Raw genomic sequence first — 25,772 nt, 5'->3', positions numbered from 1 at the left:
TAAGTCCAAACATGTCTGTCTGCGTACACACAGGCTGGAGTCTGAATCCAACAGACAATGTTGGATGGTGTAAGACAAGCTTTGTTTGTTTTCCTACCATTTTGTTGTTGTTTGTTTTAGTTTTTACACTGTTAGGATTGAACCCTGGGCTTCATGGATGCTAGACAAATGCTTTACCACTGAGCTACTAAACCATACCTCAGCTCTGGAATAGTTACTATTAAAAATGCAAGATGAATACCACTTTAAGCTCAAAAAGCATATGATTCAGGAAGGAGATTATTCACAGTTAGTAGGCACTTTGGTAAATCCTTTATATGTGAAACTTCGAATTCTCCTAACAATGTGAGCTAGGGTTTATACTATCTATACAGACTTGGTTGGCAAACCTAGAGAAGAAAAAGAACTTATTTCTATAAAAACAAGTAGGAAATAGAAGGCTCGGGACTCAAAGTTCTGATGATGAACTTGAAAGCTAGCAATTACAAACTGGTTCTTGGTTTTAAAAATATAAAACATTGTGTTTGAACTCTAACTAAAAACAGAACGTGAGCATAATCAGAAAGTAGAGAAAAATAATGACATGGACATAAATGTCCGCACCTCTTACCCCCTTTAAGTGAGGAATTTGCATTTGGGGTTTGGACTCCATGTGTGTAGTCTATCTGTAAGCACTGAGAGGAGACAAGTAAGAACAAAGTCCTCAGCCAATGCCAGCACGTGCTGGGCCAGTACTGCACCTACAGCGAGCTGTCCTGCCACGCCTCTTGGCAAGGTTGGCATTTGTTCTGACGAATTCACACTCAGACCCCACCATTTGTTCAGTATTTTAAGTAGCATTTCTGTCTGCACATTGCCGACTTCTGCTTTTGTATTTCCAGCTGTGCCCTTCATGAAGCTCGGACTCGGATCCAGTGCTGTTGGCATCTCAACCGGGCGGTTTGACAGTGTTTAGAGACTAAAGGACCAGTAACTAATCCTCTTCTCTCCTTCACAACCTCCCCTGGGGAAATTCCATTCTTCCAGTTTCTCGAACCTTCTCCCTGACTTCCCAGCACACACCCCACATCTGAGGACAGAGACATCTCCACTGCTGCCACTTCTGCCGGAGTCACTAACTACAGCAGATGCCTTCTGAGTCGATTTCCAGCCTCTGCTCTGGCCCTTGTCATCTCCTTATACCACGGTAGTTAGAGTCCCCTCAACCAAGAGACCAGAGCAGCTTCCTTCTCTCTTCACGATATTCAAAGCCTTCCTGGCTGTAGAAATCGGTGTGGGCAGCTGGAGAAGAGCCTGGTGGTTTAAACACCTCACACTTAGTTCTCCCACTGTCTGAAGCTGGGAAGTCTAAGGCTTGAAGGAAAGGCATCCTTCCTGGCAGGCTGCCGGTGGTTCTTGTGTCCTCGATGGAAGAAAAGGCACCCTGGTCTTTTCTTTAATCTTAGCAGGACAGCCCCACCTATGATCGCCTCATTTAGGTTCAGTCACCTGTAGGTCAGACCTCTAAAGACCATCACATTTTGAGGAGAGAGGGCTTCAACATATGAGCAGGGGTAAATATTCACTCCGTATACTATCTCATGCAGACAGAAAGGCAAGATTCTCTCCCAGAGTGCAGAGCCTCTGGCCCCTTTCTGGTACCATTACTATGCCATCTGGTCTCCTTACTCCACATCATGCCATCTGGCCAGGCTGTGTCTGCCCTCATCCAGGCCAGTGAGGCTGAACCACACCTGTCCTCCAGGGCCTGCAAAGCCTCTCCCATCCCTTCCTCAGAATATGGCTCATTATCGCAATATAACCAAGGACCGATTTTATCGTCTGTTTATTGTCAGTTTGGTTCACTGTTGTACTGAAGGTATCTGGAGGAGAGAGTTTTAAAAAGGACAAATGCATGAACAAATGAATGAATCTAATTTTGCAAGGTGACTAGAATTCTAAATCTGCAATGATTTGTCTACATTCCCATAAGCAGCGCTCTATATCCAAAACAAAGCATGGCCCCATGTTTTATTTTACTTTATAAAGTAAAAACAACAAATAATGCTTTTCATGACAGGATGTGTCCCTTTAATCTCAGCACTATGGAGGCAGAGGCAGATAGGTCTTTGTGATTAGGAGGCCAGCCTGGTCTATATAGTGAGACCCTGTCTTCACAAAAAACAAACAAACAAACAAACAAACAAACAGGTATCAAGTGAAGGTAAGAAAGTTGAGAGAGAGTAAAGTCCCAGGGAGTTATTTAAAGCACAGTTAGCTACTTTGATAAACTCGTAGGCCCTTATCTTTCTTCCCTTGGTTTCATCTGTGCTTGGTTTCACCAGTCCTCACTGAGGAAGCTAAATGCACTCTTTTGTTTCAATTTGGGCACACAATCAACAATGTCAGCAGCAAGCACATAATAATCCGACTATTCAGGAGATTGAAATCCATCATCTCGAGATTTACGAAGTCATGAACTTGGATGCCAACAAAATACCCCCTAAGGAAGAAGCCAGCTCAATCTTCCTTCACAAAACACATAAAAGCATAAGAATTGCTGGGTTTTGTTCTCTGGGTTTTGTTCCGGAGACTTTACTGAATCGGCTGTGAGAGGCTGCCTAGGCAAACCAGAGTTCAGTGCTTCTGAAGCAGCAATCAACGCTCCAATCTTGTCACAAGGACTCAAGCAGAACTGGTGTCCCAGGGCTACATGGCTAGTGTAGAGCTAGGGAAAGGATGACTAGCCTATCCTTGTCATCCACACAACCCAGACACAGTGCTGCCCTCTCCCCCTACTCCTCCTGTCTGGCACTGGTTAGTTCTGTTTTCCTTATTGTTTCCATAAAAAGAACAGTGGTGTGCATTCTCTTCTGCCATCCCCCCGCTGCACAGTTCCAGTGCCCGCCCCACTTGATACACCGAGTCTGCTGAGCAGCAGCTATGTGCAGTAATTTACACATTTGTCCAAATCTGATATGGAAAAAAAAAAAAAACAAGTGTAGATAAGAAAGGAGATGCCTGATTGGGCAGATCATGTGGAAAATTATGGATTTTGAATGAAAACACAGAAAAAGTTCTGCCTAGAACAAAAGTTCCAGTGGTGTGTGTGCGTGCGCGTGTGCCTGCATGTTTGGGGGTGGTGAGAGAATGACGGTGTGTAAGAGGGGGAATGAGCAAGGTATTTGGACCATGTGAACATGTGAATAATGAGAACCAGGCAGGAAGTTCACTGTTGTCTTTTCTGAGGTGTGACTCCCACAGAGGGGAACGCCCAAGGAGGAAGGTTAGGTGCTTACAAGATACAGAATGTGCTCTTGCTGCTGCCAGCTGCACTTTCGGGAAAACAGCTTGGAGTCAGCGGTCAAAGGCAATGGGGCTAGTGTGTGACATTTGCAAAGTGAGGTTTAGGAAAAGAGGAAGAGAATTCCACCTCGGTGAGCACTTAGCGCTTTTAGCAAGCACCCATGGAGGTTTTGTTCCTATTCTGATTTTGTGCAAGAAATTCTAAAGGAAGTACTACCCAAATGCCCTCCAAATCTGTCCCTTCTTAACTCTCTCCACCAAAAAAAAAAAATAACTTAAATATGGAGACGGAGACATTCCAAGGATACGAAACGGTGTTATGGGCTAAAGAGTGGGGAGGGCAGAACTTCCCAAGTGACTTAAAGGGCACAATTTTAATCTATCCTTTCCCCCAGACTTCTTAATGACACTCAGACATAGTGTCTGATTTGGGGCTATATTGTTGTTTCTTCCCTCCCTGTCCTTAAAGACAGACAAGTGTATAGAAAACATTCCAGACTGACACAACCCTTTACTCTTAATATTCCTAATGTAGGCACTTCCTTTACATGCTCCCACGAACTGTCCTAGCTGCCCTCACAAGAAGGAACCTCATGACATGGTTGGTACCATATTTCAGTACTTCATGCAAATGAAAAGTAATGCTGTTACATCGAGAGCTGTAAGGGGACTTGTACAGATGAGGAAGTAAACAACGGAAGGTTTGTCAGGTCGAAATGTGAACTTTGGAATCAAACAAATGTATTTGAATCTTAGTTCCACCCTCTGTAAACTAAGCAAGCTCAACCAAATTTAATTAATGTCTTTGAGACTCATAGAGTCCCCATTTATATAGGCACACAATCAGTTGCCAATGGTTAACTGAGTAAAAACAACAACAACAAACCAAGAAATAAAAATAAATAAATAAAAACAAACAAAACACACCCGAGATTCAGTCTACTAAGACTTGAAGAATTATTGGGAAAATAGCAAGATAATTATAACAAATGTTTAGAATTGCATAAGCTTCAGGATATTAGTATCTAAAAATATCCCTATCTTACTTAAAACTTTCAACTTCCAAACAGAATAAAGAACTGGAAGTTTGGAATTCTACGGAATTATATTTAAAAAGATTATCAAGAAAATAAAATACTACCCAAAACTCTAATAATTAGAATAAGGCTATAAAATAAGATGACCACTTACTGAAAATGCTACACAATCTGCCCTGGGGTAAACCATGAGCCACTCACAGTGGTCATTAAATTTTTTGGTTTGCAAAATGAACACTAGGCTCAGACTAAGATAGACCCATGAAAAAAAAGCAATACACTCCACTTTAAAATTAAGAACAAAGACAGGAGAATACCTGGACAGAACTGTAAAATAATTTAAGGCAGATTTCTCATAAAGAGAATATAGGGTATTTCTCATAAAGGGTATGTCTATGCAATATAACTCAAAGATGAGAAGCAATCCAAATGCCGAGAAATCCAGAGAAATAGAAAACATTACTTGGACATCAGTTACACTGTGTTTCTTCCATCTACATTCATCCCAGTTAGTAGTAAAAAATGTGACATTTCAACAGGAAGGGATGAATTCTGTCTTCTAGGATGTGAGACAAACAAGGCAGAAAAGTCCAGGAAGGGCAGAGGACAAAGGAACAGGGTCAGAGGTAGTTGTCACAGATCCAGGTCATCCACAGGGCTGTTCCTGGAGTCATGCTTGGAGGCTCAGGAGCCCAGCCTGCCAGTGTATGGAGTAAATTGTCTGCAGCCTCAGAAGTACACCTCCAGTATGAGCTGAGACAGCAATATCAATCACTAACAGTATGAGAGAGTCTGGAGCAGTGACAGCCTATGAGGCACAGGGACTCTGCTGCACTGCCGACACAAAGCAAGGATTGTTCCTCTTCTGGCAGCTCACTGTTCCTATCTATGCCTAAGCCAGCGAATATGAGTCAGAGTCTCTCACGCTTTGCAGGGACACCATCAGCCTTTCCTTCCACTGACCATCTTGATAACCTGCTGGCTCTGGCTCTGTGCCTTGATATGATTTGCTTATTTCCTTCATTTGGAAAATTTGTTTATACCTGGTAAGAGTGAACACATTCAGAGCTGTCTGCCTCCCATCTCTGTCTCTGTGTTTCTGTCTTTGTCTCTCTTTCTGTCTCCCTGTCTATTTGTCTCTCTGTCACTGTCTCTCTTTCTTTCTCTCTGTCTCTCTCTCTCTGTATCTCTTTCGGTCTCTCTGCAACCATACAACACGTCCTGATTAAACTGCAATGAGTTTTTAAACTGATTAAAGTCAACTTCACAAATAAAAAAAAATAGGTTGAAAGGATAATAGGAATTGATTCTTAAGAAATTTGCAAATGAAGATGAGTATGTTTTCTTCTGTACTCTCCTAGGCAGGGCTTTTATTATGTCAAGTTATTTCATTCTGGTTTATATCCATCGCTGTCGGATGGACTTCTATTACAGAAAAAGGCAAGCTCTCAACAGGGTCCATTCTGGATCAGTTCCATAAGAGGAACAACTGGAGAACTCAGCGAATTTGGGGAAAGGTGGGAAAGGATAGATTCTAAAAGAAAAAAGGAAGAGACAAGACATCATCAACAACACAATCGAAAGAAATGGGAAAATAAATAACTAAGGAAGCATCTTCTCAGTTTCTTGGCTGAGATGGGAGTGATTTCTCAAAGGGGAGACAAAGCTGGCCTCCGTTATATACAGGCCAGATGTTTAAAAATATGAGAAAAAGTCCAGAGTCAAAATGATCCTAGTGATATCATGTATGTATAAATGCAAAGATCATCCGAATCAAATCGTCGACTTACAAGAAACAAAAAGAGAGGGCTGAGCATGGTGGTATTTGCATTTAATACCCATACTTGGGAGGCAGGGGCAAGTGACCTCTGTGAGTTCAAGGTCAGCCTGGTCTACAAAGCAAGTTCCAGGACAGCTAGGGACACAGACTGAGACCCTGTCTCAAACAACAACAATAAAACATTAGCAGAGGTAAGCCTGGAGTGGTCTTAACTTAGGCTCCAAACTAAGTCCCAAAGCTATAGGTGACCCAGGTGGGTAGTTGAGTAGTGATGCTTAAGGAGATGGAAGACAGACATCAACAACTTCATCCTGGGACAGAAAAAGTAGTGTAAGGGTACCCGGAAACACAGGTAAGTGCCAATCAACCGGAAGGCACAACTAAAACTGAACAATTGAGGAAAAGCCTTTCATGTCACATGAGACCTAGACTCTGCAGCAGAACTAATGTACAAACTGGAGCCATCTTCCAGAATAGGAAGAATTTTGAATTATAAAGCTAGATAGGTTACCACTGTAACTTCTCAGAATAAGTAAAGTGGCCCAGTGCTACAGAGCTGTTTTCCAGAGTCAGGAAGGAGTCAAGAGAATTCAGCTCATAGCCCAGTTTCAAGTAACCCACACAGCAAAGTCTTCTAGACTCTGAAGCAGGGATTAGGCAATCCCAGTCCACCATCTATGCTTATGTATGTGGCCTAGCAATGATCCCATTTTTTTTCTTTTTCTTTTTTTTCTTTTTTTTTTTTTTTTTTTTTTTTTTTTTTTTGTTTTTCAAGACAGGGTTTCTCCAGTTTTGGTGCCTGTCCTGGATCTCACTCTGTAGACCAGGCTGGCCTCGAACTCATAGAGATCCTCCTGGCTCTGCCTCCTGAGTCCTGAGATTAAAGGTGTGTACCACTGCTGCCTGGTGGATCTCATATTACTGATTGTGTAAAATAAATCAAAGAATAATATTTCTAAAGATTTATTTGTTTTTATAAATATGTGTGTAGGCCTTCAAAAGTTTATATGTTCCATGTGCATGCAAGTTCCTAAGGAGCCAGAAAAGGATGTTAGAGCCCCTGGAACTGGAGTTACAGGCCACTGTATGTCACCTGGGTATTGGGAACTGAACTCAGGTTCTCTGTAAGAACAATGACTGTTCTTCATCGCTGAGCCATCTCTTCAGTCCCTGAAGAATAATATTTTATGATGTATAAAAATTAAATTCAGCTTTCAATGTCCATCAATAATTCTGCCAGGACACCATAGCTCATGCCTTCCTTTATGAAATGGTATGATTGCTTTTGAACAATAATAGTCAAGTACGTGAGACTGGAGAGCCCAGGCACCTAAGCTTGGAGTATTTAGTAAGAGTGTGCTTCCTTGGCAAACTAAGCAATCCTCATTTCACAGCAGGACTCCCAACCTCCATTAAAGGAATCACAGGCAGCAGAGCAAGCTGGTGATAACAGCAGCGAGACACACCAACACCTCTTTCTAGTGACGGGTTTTGCAATTTCATCTGGAATAGGCTTTAGCTTTAAATAACAGGGCAGTCTATTTAAGTGCTAAGCGTTTAAGAAATGTTCATCCATGCATGGTGGCACAGGCTCTAATCCCAAAAAACTGGAGGCTGGGTTCAAGGACAGTCTGGAAAGGGGGGAAAAACCATCCATAACTTTAATTTATGGTTATGCTTTCTGAGAGATCTTCTAATCATTTCCCCCGGAGGATGAGAAGGTAGCTAGAAGCTTTAGCTGTCCATCAGGTAAAAGAGACAAGGAACCACTTACTCTCCTGACAAAAGGACTCAAGTTCTCTACAGAGTGAGGGAAAAGGAAAAAGCACAAGAACCTGGCCAAGAAAGCAGCACCGAGGAATGTGAGGGTAAGTGACGGGAGGCTGTTGATGAAGGGCAGATTCATGAAAGAGGCATGCTGACAACCACCCCACGCACCCTTTCTCAAGGGCCCAACCAGATGGAGCCCAAAGCTTTGCTCTCAGGCTACAATCTTCCAGTAGGCAGGGCTCAGCCTTAGGCCACTGGCATTCACTGTAGCCAGAAGAAAGCCAGTAGGCTTTCTTGTGATTGCATGAAACAGTCATGTCATAAATCCATGCTTATGTGACTTCTTAAATTGTACTAATAGAACTGGTTATCTAGATTTGAACCTAGCAAAAATAGACACGCCTGTGAAGTGACTCTCCACCAGGGGCGCTGGAGATGATACTACACAGGCCAATTCCTCCCTCGTGGGGTTTCTGTGCTACTGGGAGGAAACCAATCAAGAAATAACTATAAGTTTCCTGGTTCAGTGTGACAGAGAAGAAGAACGGAAGCCAGACAAGTTAGTGAGGGATGCTCCGCTAGGCTAGGAGGCAAGCTGCTACTCCATGGCGAGCTAGCAGAGGCAGCTTTCCCTTCTTCACTTGAGGGTGGGTTAGCCCAGGCCTGAGGGTAAGGGGGTGATGCTGAGGTTCTGGATGAAAGTGATCTGCTCAGGAAGAGGTTCAGGCACTGCCCTACCACTGTCCTACCACAGTTATAGCTAAGGAAACACAAGTTGTTCACAGGGACTAGGGCAGAGGACCGGAGGGAAACTGGAGATGGGGAGACCAGGATGGGAAGAGGGAAGGGCAGCCATTCACTGGACTTGGCCGAGCCAGCCCTTGAGGACTCGGGCTTGTTTTGAGGGCCTTGGGAAGCTGCAAGTGAGTTTCTGAACAGAGGAGATAGTGGTTACACTTTCAGCAGCCAGGGCAATCTTTTAAAATTAAATTGGACATTGTCATTTCCCTCTACAAACTAAAATCTCTCCAAAGGAAAAGGAAGTAACTGCATTCAATTACTCTGCCTATTGGCTGTCTCAAAAAAAAATAATATTTTTTGTTTTATAGAAAAAAAATCACATAGAGACTGTGATATCTTCCTTTTTGTTTTTCTTCTTTCCTAGGCTAGCTGTTCCGCTCAGTTACATCCCAGCGGCACGCCACTGACTCAGATTAATTGAGGGGAAGGCATGTCAAAATTAGGCAGAAGTTTGAATTATTCTACTTTATTTAAATAAATGTTGTTACCCCTTGGTATGCGGCAGTGGGAATCAGGCTTGATATGGCTGTGTAAGAAGACAGTTTTGCAAAGACAGAGTTAGACTGTGTCAGCTCCTGGCTGTGCTTCCTCGGCTTCTGCTTCCACTGGACTTTCTATGCCTCAATTTAATTGGTGAATGTAAATTATTCCAAACCAGTTCACCCTCCTCACTAGACGTGCCCTTTACTTGAAAGAGATCTACGGACTGATTCTCCAGGTATGTAAGGAGGATGTATGATCCTGGAGATACACCAGTAAGACTGTCTATTTGTTGTTTTTCTCTTACTGCCGCAGTCCTTTTGAAATCCAGGTTGCACAGCCTTGGACCTGATAATTAATGATTATAATATGCTGTTCTGTGCAGTGAAGGATGCCCTACAGCATGTTCCAAAGATGCCGGCAGGGTACTCCCAGTTGTGATGCTAAAAAACACTTCCACACATTGCCAAATATCTCCAGGAGAAGGAGAAAGTGAAGGGACCAGAGTCCCTGAAGGCTGAAAAACAAACATATTTATCTAAAATTTAAAAAAAATTAGCTGCCTTAAAGTTTCCTTTAAGCATATCCAGAATGAAAAATAATCTAAGAAAAGTATTGTTATTGCTTTTTATAAAACTTCCTGTTCAATAACTAATCTTCTCATGTGACTACAGTATCTACTATAACATAATTATACTACAAGGCTGGTGGGCTCACCCACATTCACTGTCTGCGGTATGCAACGGGGATCATGAAATATAGATTCATACTCTCCATATTTCCATGCAATTTTGCCTCATAGAAATGAAACACAAATATGCAAACATACACATTTAAACAACTGAACCAGTCTGAGACACACAATCAGCAAAGGCATGGGAGAGCAGAGAGACCATTCTAAGTCACAACTGGGAGGTACTGCCTATGCATTCATTATCGACGCTGAAAATCTGACTTGACTTTCACTGACTAGCTTTCACTTTTGGCCCAGGAGGGGCAATCATAGTTATTGCCACCCATTTCGATTCTGAAGAGGAGAGCACAAAAGGTGAAAAGTTCACAGATTCTGCCAAGAGGCCAAAGATCAGAAGTTTGAACAGTATTTGGTGTGTGTGTGTGTGTGTGTGTGTGTGTGTGTGTGTGTGTGTGTGTAGTGTGTTTTCTTTTTCTTCCATGGTCCATTAAGAAGGGTATTTTTCCAGTCCTTAATAATAATAATAATAATAATAGTAATAATAATAATACAATCATGTTCTCACTCATCTAAATTTCTACTATTTCACAACTTTGTTTCTCTCCTTTGTTCTCCATTAGCAGATGAAGGGATCAGTGTCTGTAATCACCCCAATTAGAAACCTCAGGGTAACCTCCCTTCCCATATGCCACAACTTAACCACTGCCCAAGCACTCCTGAAGTTACACCTCTAAAAATACAGTGACATCTCTAGTACTTTTCCCTGGTCATCTAGCTGCCATGCTATGGTTCAGGATCCACCATGCCCCGACACCTAGGATAAATTCCAAAGGCTCTCAAATGCTCTCTCTATACCAGTTTCTCCTGATGCCAAGCACCTTTGCCTTTTACTACCAATACATTCTTCTGAGAAACTGATAATCCTTAAATCTTTAATAAATTATCTAGTTTCTACAGATTAAAGACCAAATCCCTTCCCTTCGGAGGCAGAATTTCTCTACAATTACTTCCAGTCAGTCTCCATGGCTGACAATAAAATCATTCCAATTCTCTGTACTCAGGAATGATAAGGACTTTTACAACTCATAACTTTAATATTCTTAGACTGTATTTCACGCTTCGGCGGCTCCTAATTAACAGCTTCATTACAGAATGTAACTGTGCCACACTATAGCTGCATAAGTAACTCTTGGCTCTGGGCTTGGGATCTAGGATTATGCCTCGGTCATCTTCGTGGTCTTTCAGTGCTTGAGCTGTAATAGTTAGTGATTTGGCTAACTGCCAGACTCATCAAACCTCTATTCACTGGAAACAGTTGAGAGCTTCTAAAACTATTTTTACACCGTTATTGACTGGCTTTTTGTTGCATTTGTACCATTACTCACACAGGTATCATTTTCTTTAATTCCCAAATCAAATATGTATATAAAACCCATTTAATGATATTTAATAAATTATAAACAAAATGACAAGTGTGGAAAATTGTATTTTTAAAAGCATTTAAGAGCTAATCAAAATACAATGTTGTTTCACCAGTTCAAAGTATATAAAAATAGATAAGATAAAAGCTGTTTTTTTTAAATAAAAATGCATGTAAATGGAAAAATACTGATGTTTCAAAGATAATAATTTTGGATGTGCTTACAAAGCAAATATTTATAGAACGTAAGAGTCCTCTTAGATAATTGCAAAATAAAATAACAACAAAAGGCCCATTTATTTTCTCAGAATAACAGATGAAAGACAAATACTTCAAAATAATATGCTCACAAAACTTCCATATTCTTTGGTTATTCAAGCTATTGAAAATTCCTTACTATTTTAAAAATATTTAGTGAATAAACTCAATACTAAAATCTAAAGTTTGAAAAATGAATTATAAAAAAATTTAAATGTCATTAGTATAAGCAAACCAAATATTTTTTTCTGTCAATTCACGGGAAATAAATTAAATTACTACTTAAGTAAAATACATGAAAGAATATTTCAAGAGAGGAACAGAAGTCATTCCTCTGAATTTTTCCATTTCCTTCAATGCAGGCTATTGGTCTTAAAACTAAACGCTAAAGGTAATATTATGCCAAATGAGACCCATAAGTTCATGGTAAGTTAATTCAACCTGAATCTGATTTTGTTACATGATGCACTATAAATCAAACTCAGAGGCAAAACTGTCTACCCATGGGCACTTCTAAAGAAATAAAATCTCATATTTAAATTTATTAGTAATAAATATTTAGAGCTACTTTTCCCAATGCAGAAACTTTTCTACCATAATAAATGACAGCTAACAAAATGCCCCAAAACAAATGCTATAATCACATGTTAAAGTACACTGTCTGAAACTATCTCAACACTCTAACACATCTGTAACCTCAGTACTCAGGAGATGGGTGGTCCAGGCCAATCTGAACACACAGAAAGACTTTGTAAAAGGATTTTTTAAAAATTACTAACACCTTTAAGTTAGTACATCATTATTCCTGTTGCGTTAAGTAAGTTTATTTTAAAGACATTCATCATGTGCTTGCATGATTCACGATACCACTAGTCATCACTCAGTATTCAGCATCGCATAGCAACTTAATCCTGACTTCTCCCCACACACAGTTTTTGCAATAAGTTTTTAAAATATTATACAATATCACTTCGGTTACTATTCTGTTGTTTCTTTAGCTTTCACTGCTTTCTGATAAATATTTGGTTCACTTTTTCTAATCAATGAGAAAAAGGTAAAAGACTATCTTGTACAACATATAAAATACAGAATTTATTGCAAGTCAGTTGTGGTCATCTAAATGACAGGGCAAGTTTGTCACCAAAATACTAACCTGCGTCACTGAAGAGGATTTGGTACTATAGAAATTGTTTTAATCATTAGCATTTAAATAATCTAGTGCTGATGTTTCCCTCCGGCAAAAGGGTCTAAGGATAAAGACCCAAATGAGGAATTTCTCTAGGTAAGAGAACTGGTCCAAGCAATCTTCATAAAATCTTAAGATTCTTTTCTGTACATTTGAAAGAACAGGGTGACTAACCCAGACTGCTACAGTGGGTAGCAGCAACATGGAGTATAGAAGATCTGGGTTGTGATGCTAGAATACAGATGTGGATTCCAACCCACCGTACTGGACACCAAGCAATCTCTATGGGCTTTCATTCCTATTCCTTGTCTATAACATGGAGAAAATAATGGCATGTGTTTGCTATAGAAACTAAAAGGTGGAACACACAAGAAGATTGCCCTTAGACCAGTGCCCAATAACACAATTTTATTATTAATTCTAGAGGCAAAGTTCTTTGGAATTCCAACACAACACTATTTATTTATTTTCAAATCTTAATGTGATAGCTTGTGATAGAAAAGTTTCTAATAACTGTCAATAATGCAAAAAATGTTGGTGGGGCAATGGCACAATAATATTAATATGAATAAATGATATTCAGGTTGCTTTCTACTAAAAAGTCTACATAAAAATGATGAATTTCACTTTCATTCAGGTATTATAAAGGGTATAACACTGTCATAATACCATGTGAACAAGGAGGGTGGGAGGGAGGAGAGAAGGAAGTAGGAAGGAAGAAACTAAGGGGTGGAATGAAGGAAGGAGAAAGAAGAAAGGGAGAGAGAGAGGAGGTGAAGGAGGGGAGGAAGAAGGGAAGGAGATGGAGAGGTTGGGATCCAGGCAGGATGGGCAGAGAAAGAGTGCAGATAAAAATAAATTTTGAAAAAGAATGTGTTTGTAAGGGGAAAAGTCTCCTCCTGCTGTTTTTCACATCTACTGGAAAAGACAATCAACTCTTCAGACAGTAATATATTATAGGAAATTTAGCCTTCACATCAAGTAATCAAGATAAAGAGGTGAGATTTAATCAAATAAAAGTTAACCATAAAACAAGAACGCTTTGCTTTTTATACTAAACAATATGTGTCCTTATTTTCCTGTCAGAAAGTCACTAGAGAAAGTAGCTCAGCAGTAAAAATTATTTCCCCTGTGTAAATAAAATGCTGTGAATATAAGAATAATCAATAACAGAGGAAGAATTCATATGGAAAAACTGAGAAGTGTTACTGTGGGGGATGCTGAATTTCCATCATCCAAATTTTCAGTCCTGCCTCATACGACCAGTAAGGTTTTAGCATTTTTATTCCTTTTCTTAGAGACTAATCAGTATTTACTCAAGCCTGCCTGCCTTCTCTGTGTTACTTTCTTTCAAAGGGTTCAAAGCTAGAAACACCACAGTGATGGTTATTTATTCATTTGTTGAGTGATGACAGCATTATTTCGGCTTGACAGTCACGGTGCCTGGCTGCACTAGTTCTCCACGGGACCTGAGGATGCTGGAGACAAGTGCTGGCAGAGTAGAATGGAAAACAACGGAATTTACAGGTTGGATGAAGTGATCTGCTAAAAGAGCAGAAAGACACGCGCGCGCGCGCGTGTGCACACACACACACACACACACACACACACACACATCATTGCTAATATTGTCCCGTGGGAATTTGAGGGATGGTATGTTTCGAAGACCGGGAAGGTCTAGGATGGCGGTCACAGTGTCAGTTTGCTGTGTAACCCTCACACCCACAGAGGCAGGGGAGGGAGGGAAGAACAGCACCTCTTGAGAGCCTGTGTGATGATGACCTTTGCATACGCTTTGCTACTGGGACCTTCGGTCTCTTATCTGCAGATTCTAAAGTAGGCTTAGATCATTCATTCCTAAGGAAACTCCGAGGCTTAGAGTTTAGGAAAATAAACTTATGTAGATCCTAAATATACTTAGCAATCATAGGCCTGAAAAACTTCTTCGTACGAAGCGGAGCATCTCTATGTGAGGTCAACACTTGTCAGCAAATGCAACGTCATGTGCTGTTACACGTGTCATATAATAAAACCTGGGCAGACAGAACATGTTCTGAAACAGCTCTATATTAAGATGTGTTTTTCAGTATTTGACCGATTTTACTTTATTTTATCGAGACAGTGTGTCATGTATTCCAGAAGGGCATTAAATGCACTCTATAGCTAAAGATGGACTTGAACTCCTGGTCCTCCTGCCTCAATCTTCTAAGTCCTGGGGTTACAGATGTGTTCCACCAGGCCAGCCTAGTGATTGAACTTTATCATTTACTGCCCATCCCATACATCAGAGGAACTTGGGTGAGCCAAACAACCTCAGTTTTGTTGTTGTTAAAAACAGAACAAAATTGCCTACACCTTTGCAATCATCAAGTTAGCATCTCTAAACACCAGTGCCTCTTTATCAAGGCAATTAAAGAGGTATGGTCATCAAGAATTCAGTCATTTAAGGATTATGATCTGCAGTATTATGTCAGAGATTCAAACAATATTTCCTCAATTATTAAAACAAAACATGTAGTGTATGCTACATAACCTGTGGCCTGTTATTGGAATGCTAGAGTTGTGACACACTGAACACTACTCTCTCTGACTGTGTGCACTGCACTTGGCTATAATCCGCTTTGCACACAGAAGGCAAAGCCAATCTGGCTAAAATCCTCCTACTGTCCGACTGGCCTCCCATTGCACTTAGAAGGAGAGCCAAACTCCCTCACCCAGCAAATGCAGCCCTATGGGACGAGACACCCACCCTGCCGGCTCAGTCATTCTTTCCACTCTGGCTGCTCTCTTTACTCTTCCTGACAAGGGCCCTCCAGCCTGAACTGCTCTCCTCCTGAGGGTGCTCATGAATCTTCCACAGTTGTTTACATGTCAGTTTAAATGTGACCCCCCCTGCCCCCGCCACAGTCATATTTTGCGGAACAAGCCATTTTAACGTAGTGACATACAGGCCCAACTTTGGACTCTGCTCATGACCTTCCTAGGACAGTCTGTGACTAAAGAATCCTGTCAGTCATGCTAGTATGTGACTGACAGTGCTGCTCACTTCTTTCCCATAGTGCAGTAGTCAGGGTAAAATCTGTCTTCATAGCTAACTAGCATCTGACTCTGCTTTTTTTTTTTTTTTTTTTAAACAGGAGCCACTCAGTCTCCACATATCCAATTACCCTACATCAATTACAAGCATCAGGAATCTCTATGACATTATCTGGTGGTTGGCTTGTTTACACACTCCAATGCAAGGTTTGACTTGCTGCTTCCCTGTCTTTGTGACAGCCCAGCACATCGCTAACCTAGCACTCTATTCTCCATGGTAGGTTGAGTGGGACAGTTCTTACAAAATGTGTAACACAGTAAGAAGGTACACACCGAAGAATGCTGAAAGTTAGCCATGCATAAGTTTCATTTTTAAAAAGTCAGAAACATATAAAACAAACATTACAAACTGTTTCCTCTGGTTTCTTATTTAACCATCATTATATTTTTCTGAAGTTATTTCTAAGTGTATATATTGCTTTTTCTATCAGAAAAACATGTTTTAAAAAGCACTGAAGAAAAGTTGTTTAATAAATTGTCACTTTGGGGTCCTTTAAAATGTTTCTCTTTAGGGGAAAAAAAAAACCTTTTTATTTACTGTAAGTTCTCAAGACTTGACTCTTTGGTGGTATATGCCTTTAATCCTAAAACCAAGAGGCAATAGGAGGTAGATCTCTGTAACTTCCGGGCCAGCCTGGTCTACATAGTGAGTTTCAGACCATGCAGTGAGACCCTGTCTAAGAAGAAAAAAAATGAGGAAAAGAAATGAAAAAAGGAGAATTTCACAAGGGAGAAACTGTCAAACATAGTGTCTGTTTTCTTCAAGTTTTAAAATGTAACAGATTTTTAAATGATAGATAAACAAGGCAGTAAAAAAGAGCAAATAATAAAATAGAGGTTAGGAACCTCAGCTGCTGGGCCATCCAGGCCGCTCCCGGCTTCCCTGTGCAGTCCAGGGCAGCAGTGAACATCAGCTACAGGAAGCCCTGCTCCACAGCACCGCCCTTCTGCTCTCTGCAGGGAGCTCAGGCGCTCTTTCATATTTAGTTATGTGTTGTTTTGAGGCAAGGTCTCACTATGCAGCCTGAGCTGGTCTGGAACTCAGAGAACTTCACCTGCCTCTGACTCCTGAGGGTTGGGACTAAAGGTGTGCTGGGCCATGATGCCTCTTTCAAGCTGAAGCATCCCTTGTTGGTTGGCAGCTGATTAATCCCCTGAGGATAGCTGCTAGTGCTGTTTCTAAATCGCTATTCTCCACATAAGTAAGTACAGGAGAGGGAGATTAGGTAATTTAGGGACCCAGCAATTAAAACAGTTAAGATAAAGCAAAAAACTCAAACGCTCCTATTTCCTCCAACTAGAAAACAAGCGCTGGTGGAATTCACTGGGCAAGGCTCTGCCTTGGGGTCCCCTTAGCTGCTGACTCTCTCTGTTTAGAATGACTATCTTCTAGCTCCAGCAGGCCACGTGACCAGCTCCTTCTCATGGAGTCATCTCAAGAGGAGTCTTTACTCCAATTCTCCACGCAGAATGACATGGTCCTGACCATCTCTCTGGACTGGAATCCCTCAATGGGGCAGGATAAGTCAAAGGCAACCGAGGAGATGATGGGCTGGTTCTCTCCATCACGAGCAGCCGCTGAACAATTCTTAATTACACTCACACGCAGATTCCAAATATTACCATACGTTGATTGTGTGTTTTTTTCTTTTTTCCCAATTTTTAGCTCCTTAATGGTCTTATATGAGTATACATATGTGGGGTTTTTGTTTGTTTGTTTGTTTTGTTTACTTTTATATTGTTTGTCTATGAGGAATTGCTACTTCTTGAAAAACTATAGCTACAAATTTTAACAAGTAATGCCTGTTTTTACAACTCCTTTCCTAACTGGGTAAGAGGTCATTTTTTTTTTTTTAATTTTTTTATTTCAGAAGTGTTCAGAGGAAAACTATGAGCTAACACAGCGGACTCCAAAACATGTTAAAATCAGGTGAATAAAGCATAGTCAGATGTTACTTAATTCTAAATTATTCTCAGCATGCTCATCGGCTAATGTGCAATCAATTTTCAGTACAACAGGCAATAGACAACATTTATTTCATTGTTATATTCATTTCTACGAAAGAAGGTAAAGCTAATTAATTGAAATATTTTTTTTAAATTTTCAGTCTTGCTTCACAAATTATATTAAAAGGGATGATGTAATAAAATATATATAAAAACTTATGAAAGATCAAATGTAACCATGATCAAGAGATTACAATCTATTTGTTAGTAGCTGTAAATACTCTGATTATTGAAATTAAAACTTTTACTGTAGTTTCATATAGCACATAACATATATCATTTAAGATTCGTTGAAAATATTTCCTCACCAATATTGGGGTGCTTCAAAAGACGGCAGATTCTAGCTTCCCTTTCCAGTTTCTGGTGATCTGTTGAAAAATAATAGAGAAATAAATTACAAAAAGGCCAAAAATAGTAAGTCATAATAGGCAGTATACAGATGGCATAAAGCTTATTTGTTCTTATTTATCTTTTGATTCCTTAAAAAAAAAAAAAAAAAAAAAAAAAACAGTGATCATTTGAAGTTGTATTTAGGTGAAAAGTACCTAATGCAGCAACCTGGTTTTCTGTAGTTTGGATTGTCTTGGTGTTGTATGAAGTTACAGAACACAGCAGAATTCACACTTGGAATGTTGACAGGATAAGGGCTGGCACATAACAATAATGCTCCTGTCTTTGCATTTTGTTTCTCATTTATTTTTATCGGGGGAGTTTGGAGTTGGCTGGTTTTGTGGGTGGTTGGTTCTGTACTCCAGGCTGAGTTAAAGCTCACAATCCTCCTGCCTCAGCTTTTCATGTGCTGGGATTGCCAGCATTCATGACACCTGAAATCACTCAAAATAAGCAAATTCATATAGGATGTGTATCTGGAAACGTGAATCCAAATGTCACCAGTGCTGATGAGGTCACCCTGGGAGCAAAGGGCTTCCTGTGTGGTCAAATTGTTCTCCATACAGTTGTTGGGCTAAATCACTATGTGGGTGCTGTTCCTGAGAGCAAGACTTCCAGAAATCCGTGTTGCTGCTCAGCTCCACCTTCCTCTGCCTGCCTACCATACTTTTCCGGGTACATACACTCCATTTTCTCAGGTAAATAAAATAATAATGAAAAGAGAGAATCCATTTTACATTTTTGTGAGTCCCTTCAATTCCTGTCCAACAATAAAGATCATATAGTCATGTTAGCTTTGATATTCAGTCTGCCATGCAATTTGGTTGGTGTTTTAGTGTATGAATAGCATCTGACCTTACAAGAATATACAGGACATAATTTAATGGGCTTTTCGGATAACTATGGATACTGTTCTTTAATGTTATACCCAAACTCAGCATATGGTAGTTGGTTTGGTTGTTTTTTTTTTTTTTTTTTAAAGCTTAGGTGCCATGTGAAATTTGAAACCTTACAAATCAAATTTATGATCCCTATCAAATGAGGTTATAAATGTTAATGTTTAAATCAAATGGACTTTCAACATTATATATTGTCTAATACACTTAAACTTTACTCCATCATATTAAAACCTTATTTTACACTTAGAAAGAAGTATACAATTTTATCACATGATACCATTGTCATTGGGAAATAGTGGTTCAGTAGATAATGTAGTTCTTCCTAATGCTGGCATATTTCATTATAGGCCTTCATAAAAGTACAGTCTGTTAATATCACCACGAATCACATCAGAACAACCTTTAGCTTGGGTTATCAGTCAGCTCTTGTGGGTAGATCCAATTTGCCCTAAATTCTAATTGTTTTTCTTTAAAGCTTATGATATCAGCAATAAATACTGCCTGCTGCAGTTGCTTCCCTTGAAATGAGATGCTCCCTGTTCATGTCTGTCCACATAAGTCTGAATGACCCCAGCTAACTTTTCGGTTGTTTCTTTTTTTTTTTTTTCCCCAATACCAATGATGCTGGTGAAGGGACAGCTGGTGGGGCGTCCGTTCAGGCCACCACACGGGTTCTTTGCCTGAGCAAACACCAAATGTGGGGACAGAGCAAAGGCGTTCCCTCATGCAGTGCAACCGTCATGCAGAATGTTACAAATGCATCAGCAACAGTTAAAGCTTCACAGCTTTGATTTCTTCATCACAGACAACATTAAATGAAATCAACTCCTCTTCTATTTCCCCTAGTGGGACAACAGTGCTAAAAGGACTGGTATTATGGTTTAGCACTACTTCCTTGAGACATGCAAATTCCAGCAATGCTACTGGCCGTTTTTTTTTTTTTTTTTTTTTTGCATTCATGACAACACACACACACACACACACACACAAAACTGTTAACAGCTGCTTTGCAAAAGGCAAATAAGGTCTTCGTTTCATTTAAAAATACATTTGACCTTACAAATCCACTGAGAGAAGTCCAGAATTTTCCCAGATCCATATTTTGAGAACTGTCAATCACAGCTGCACATATAAACTGTCTTCTGGAGTTTCGAAAAATAATGTGGGCACACACATGTGTCTGAGTGTGTGCATGCACACGCACACTGTGAGAAAAGCAATGTTTTCATGAAGTAGCCACACTGCATGGAGAGACCCTAAAACCACTGTCTACACTACCTAAAGCAGTGTATCTTTCAATGGAAATTCTTCAAACTGTGATGCCTTGAACAACTCCTAATTCTTAACTATACGTAAACATTATTATTTAAAAATATACAAGTAAGCACAAAAGGTTACACCAAATTTTGAAAATATACTCATTACCATTATCTTAAACAAGTAAAGTATTTGATGTGGAAGATACATGCTTACAAGAGCTATAACTTCATTATGGAGATAAGGATATATGCAAATATATGCTAATCATGTGACATATACAAATGTAAAATATGAAATATATGTAATTATATTATATAAATAAAGGAAAACAAAGAAGCAAAAACCTTTATAGACATAAGTTTTACATTGTTTTAGCTATAGAGCTGAAAATAATTACAGATTTACTTTTACTTATTTTTTTTTTTTTAATTTTTTTGGTTTTTGTTTCTATGGCTGGCTTGAACGTTGCTATGTGGAACTGGCTGACCATGGACTTCCAGTTGACCCTGGACTTCCAACAAGCCTCCTGCTTCTACCTCCTGCACACACGCGCCACTGCCCTGGTTTTTATAAAGCTGACTGTGTTGGCAGAGCTGCCGCCTTACAAATACCATAGGCTGAAGTCCGAAGCCCCAGACCTACACATGTGACTGTAGCTGTGGGTGGAATGTTTTAAACGGTAATTAAGACAAGGTCAGCGTGTGGGCTCTAATTCAATATGGCTGGCATCTGTGCAAAAGGAAGAAACCAGGACATTGACACATGTGCAAGAAAAACTGTGGAGAGGGACAAGGTTACTATCTATATACCAAGAGAGAGGTCACAGGAAAAACATGCCTCTGACACACTGGTTATAGACATCCAACTTGCAGAACCACGAGAAGAAGTAAATTCTGTCTGTTTGTTTGTTATGGTGGCCTACGCAAACTACTATACCCGTGTACTAGCTTTCTATTACTGTGTGTCAAACATCACAAGTGTAGAATCAGAACACACATGTACTTAGTATTATAGTTTTTGTGAGTCAGGATCCTGGAATTAACTATACCCTCCAATCAAGGGACCAGCCATGGCTGAGAACTCATATGCTTCCAAGTTTACAGACTGGTTGCCGCCGATCAGTTGTGCAAAAGACCACTAAGCTGTGGGCCTCAGTTCTTAGCTTGGCTGGAGCCAGCCCTCAGTTTCTGGCATGTATCACTAGATCACAACCACCACAGGATAGTCGGGGAAGCAAAGGTGACAGCCATTCTCCTATTTAGCCTGAGCATGGAAGACATGGTCCATGTCTGTCACCTGTTGGTGGGAAGTGAGGAACTGGACTGGCCCGATTGTGATACATGAGGGCACAGACAGCAGGAGGTAAGGGCGACAGGACTCTGCTCTGCTCTGTCTGTCCACCACGCTCCCTTCCCACTTTCACACCTTTCACTCTTCCAGCAGCTTCACCGACTTTTTGCTCCCACCCAGCCATCAAGCTCTAGATCTCCTGTGAATCATCAGGTATTCTGCACTCTCCCATTAGGGTGTGTTTTGACATTCCAAAAAAAATGATGATCTATCTAAATCCTAGTTTTCATTAAAATGAGAATTTTATAATAATGGATATGCATACCTCCTGGTGTGATTCAAATTCAACATCAAATTCACAATTTTACTTTTAAAAGGAGTAGGTAATTGAGGAGGAGGGATTAAGTGCCTATTCCTTCAAAAGCACGTCTGTATTTATCCTGCTGAGGAGATAAATTCATTATACACTTGAGGTTTCCTTTTCTTTTAATCCAGTCATCAACGGAACTCCTACATCCTGCCTCATTTTTTTTCCCAGCACTCACAACTACAACAGCAAGAGACAAAGATGGTTATACAAGACAGGAGACCCATGACATTGTTTAGCATTATTTGAAGAATTTGGGGGGGGGGTGTTTTGTTGTTTTTTGAGACAATGCCTCATGTAGTCCATGCTGATCTTAAATTCGCTATAAAGCTGAGGTTGATCTTGAACTTCTGATCCTCATAGCACTTCCCAATTACAGGAGTTACAAGCATGTGTAACTACATGCAGCTCACGTGGTCCTAGGGGTGGAACTCAAGGCTTTGTACATAAGAGGCAAGCACTATATGAACTGAGCTACATCCGCTGAAGCTGTTATAGCCACAGCCCTGAAGCTAATATAGAACCACCTTTCCTTGTCATTTAGTATTTATTAAAGCACACTAGCTATAACAGTTGGGCTCAGGAACTGTCATAAACAATGCTATAAAGAAAACATATTTTGATCCAGTTTTGACACGGAGTCAGTGGGGAACAGCATCACCAAGAACAGCCCTCTGGGTCGTGAAACAGTTTATGAGAATCTAGGTATATTCACCTTTTCTGGCTTAAGATGCCATAATAAGCCGGGGCGGTGGTGGCGCACCCCTTTAATCCCAGCACTCGGGAGGCAGAGCCAGGCGAATCTCTGTGAGTTCGAGGCCAGCCTGGGCTACCAAGTGAGTTCCAGGAAAGGCGCAAAGCTACACAGAGAAACCCTGTCTCGAAAAACCAAAAAAAAAAAAAAAAAAAAAAAAAAAAGATGCCATAATAAGGTAACTTATTTCAAACAAAATGAAAACTTAAAATTCAGACACAGTGAAGTAGTGACTCCTTTACATGTTCAAGAATAAAATTTTAGTATGCATGCAAAACATCTGACCATACACGTGAGTGCTAGCCCTCAATCACTTTCCCACAGCAATAGGGGCGCCGTGAAAACTATAGAAAGCAACAACCTGCTGATCTGCACTAGGAAGGGAGTTGTCATCGACGTCTTCGATTGCTAAGTGACATCATTGTAACCAACACTATCAGTTGGTTCTCATCCAGCACAGCCCCTGGGAATCCCAGGTGTGACAAGCCACAGCTTTGTCCAGTGGAGCATCTTAGCACAATGTTGAGGGACAGCCAGACGGAGGAAGAGTTTGGCCTTCTGTTGCGATCATCAGTTACTATCCATTTTTACCAGCACACGCACATACTTACATGACATAAACTATGAGCTTACATGAATGTACAGCCTCAAAAAAGGCTTGGTTTTTACCATGTCCAAAAGGGTTTAACTGCCCCAGCTTCCCCTTCACACAAAGAGAAGCACACTCTTAAATAACTGATACCAAATCTATGAAACTGTGGATGTCACACCCATCAGGTCCATGACAACAAAGAGATGAACATCTCCTCCATTCCCATTTTCTATCCACTGGCTTTTCACGGGGCAGCCCTAAGGTCTGCCTTCCTTTTGCTTGCTGCCTAGGTCCTCACCTCCTGAGGCCCTATGCTCCAGTCTGGGATATATCTCTTGAGTCTGTCAGTTTTGAGCTCAGGTTATCCATGCTCCTCTGGCTTCTGCACTTCAATGAGCCCAACTCCGATTTCATGTCACATTTGTTCAGTCTCCAAGCAATCACAGGCACAATTAAGAGGAGACACCCCTAACTCCTGTGAACTAAATGTGGCAAGTGAGTCATTCCCAGAAGAGGGGAAATTAAATGATGTGGCCTTAAACTACTTGAAATGTTGTGCTGTTGCAGGTGTTCACTGCATATCTTCCTACTTTTAAAGTTTTGCTATTTCACAGAGACCACTGCAGAAAACCACCATGAATCAAAATGCAGAGTTGTCAAGAGCCCAGTCTCAACAGATACATCTGCAAAACAACTCCTAAACCTAAGGCTAAAGGAACATTTAGGGAGAGAAATGAGAAAGAAATGTAAGAGCCAGAGGATCAAGAAATTTCCTAGGAGACTGGGTCTCCAAGTGAAAGACACTACACCCATGAAGTCTTACCAATGTGACTATGTGGACGAGATCATCAGGGACAATATAGACATGATAAAATGGAAGTGGGAGTCCATGAGGCCTCACCAAATTGTCAGCCCTGAAAACATACACAGAAGTAACATTATACACATGGGGCAAATTGCACGTGGGAATATACGCATTGAGTGTGTGTGTGTGTGTGTGTGTGTGTGTGTGTGTGTGTGTGTAGCAACAATTAATGAAAAAAAAGAGACCATGAATTTGAGAGAAAGGAGAGGTATATTGAATGGTTAGGAGGGAAGGGAAAAAAGTGAAGTGATGTAACAATAATAAAAAAGAAATAATTAAAAGTGAGTTTTGTTGTCACTCTAATTGCTGTAAATATCTTAAACATATAAGACAGTTTGAGATACATAAAATAGGCATTAAATAAATATTAGAAAATTAAAAAGAAAAAAGAAAGAAAGGAAGGAAGAGATGCTCCACTCTTGATTGGTAACTTCTGTGAGCTAAAACCAAGACAAACAAGGTTATGAAAATATAAACCTGTTAGTGGAGAAACCTGGAGAGAAGCTGTCTTAGAAACAGTTCCATCCTACAGGTCCTTACTCCTGGAGGCTCCAGAATTACATTCTGAATGTGCTTTCCTTGTTAAAAAAAAAATCTCACTAATTAAGGTAGTCCTTTGGAAAGAATATAAATGTTGCCCATTTAAATAGGTCACATTAAAAAACACATCATTGAATATGGATTTAAAGTCATCATATTCATTTAATTAAAGGTTTTAAAATCCATTAATGTTTCTCATTTTATTCTTCTATTGTGAATGTATTACAACACAAATTTAAACTTTTAACCATCTGAGCTAGATTCTTTCTGACATTAGATATCAGCAAACCCTCATTATTTCTGCTGACACCCTGACCATGTCAGAGACACTTCACAACGATAGGCATGATATTCTTCCAGCACTGAATGTTCATTTCTCCTAATTTAGGACTGAAATCTTCCTAAGGGTTTTCTCTGTGCAGGAAGCTCATGGAAACATTAAATTATGAGTTATGATGTCAATCCAGGAGCAATTCCATAGAAACTAAATAGATGTTGTTGTTCTCTTGTAGAGATGTCTCCCTTTCATTTACTTTATAATACTCGTTTCATTAAAAGAGGAAGAGGCAGCGGCATTTGTTTGATTACACCTTATTTCTGCATGTTTACCTCTGGAGGAAGGTGGGCTGACTCTAGATAAATCTAGGCCCATAGTGACCCTGATGCTGTAGAACCTTATACAGGTGGTAAACAAGGAACCCAAAGAGATGGGAAGATGGCTTCGGGCAGAGAAGACAAGAGTTGGTACCCGGTCCTAGCACTGACTGACAGCTGGATACCTCAATTACTTGTCCTAAGTTTCCACAATAGTTCTAATAGGCCTTGGTCATTTAACATATCACATGACTTACAGACTAATGAATTGTAGGATATCTCGTTTACACAAGATGATTAACTTCCAATGCTGTAAGACACAACACAACTCTAGTTGACTACAGTTTATAGAATATTCAAAATCATGAGCAGAGAAAGTTTTTAATGTTCTCAATACAGAGAAATAA

The 25,772-nt window shown here is 40.2% G+C and overlaps 1 protein-coding gene across 22 annotated transcripts in view; it reads right to left on the bottom strand.

Moving 5' to 3' along the window:
* Positions 1-25,772, bottom strand: part of Camk2d (calcium/calmodulin dependent protein kinase II delta) — a 253,455-nt gene that overhangs the window by 148,706 nt on the left and 78,977 nt on the right. For all 22 annotated transcript variants that reach the window (XM_028856050.2, XM_028856105.2, XM_028856139.2 and 19 more), the window contains exon 3: positions 18,123-18,182. In XM_028856050.2, the coding sequence (XP_028711883.1) occupies positions 18,123-18,182 (60 nt within the window). The remainder of the gene's footprint in view (positions 1-18,122; positions 18,183-25,772) is intronic.

This window comes from Peromyscus leucopus, chromosome 6 (genome assembly GCF_004664715.2).
Source record: "Peromyscus leucopus breed LL Stock chromosome 6, UCI_PerLeu_2.1, whole genome shotgun sequence".
Classification (NCBI taxonomy): Eukaryota; Metazoa; Chordata; class Mammalia; order Rodentia; family Cricetidae; genus Peromyscus; species Peromyscus leucopus.
The sequence above is the reverse complement of the archived record's forward strand: the minus strand, read 5'-3'. Positions and strand labels throughout refer to the sequence as shown.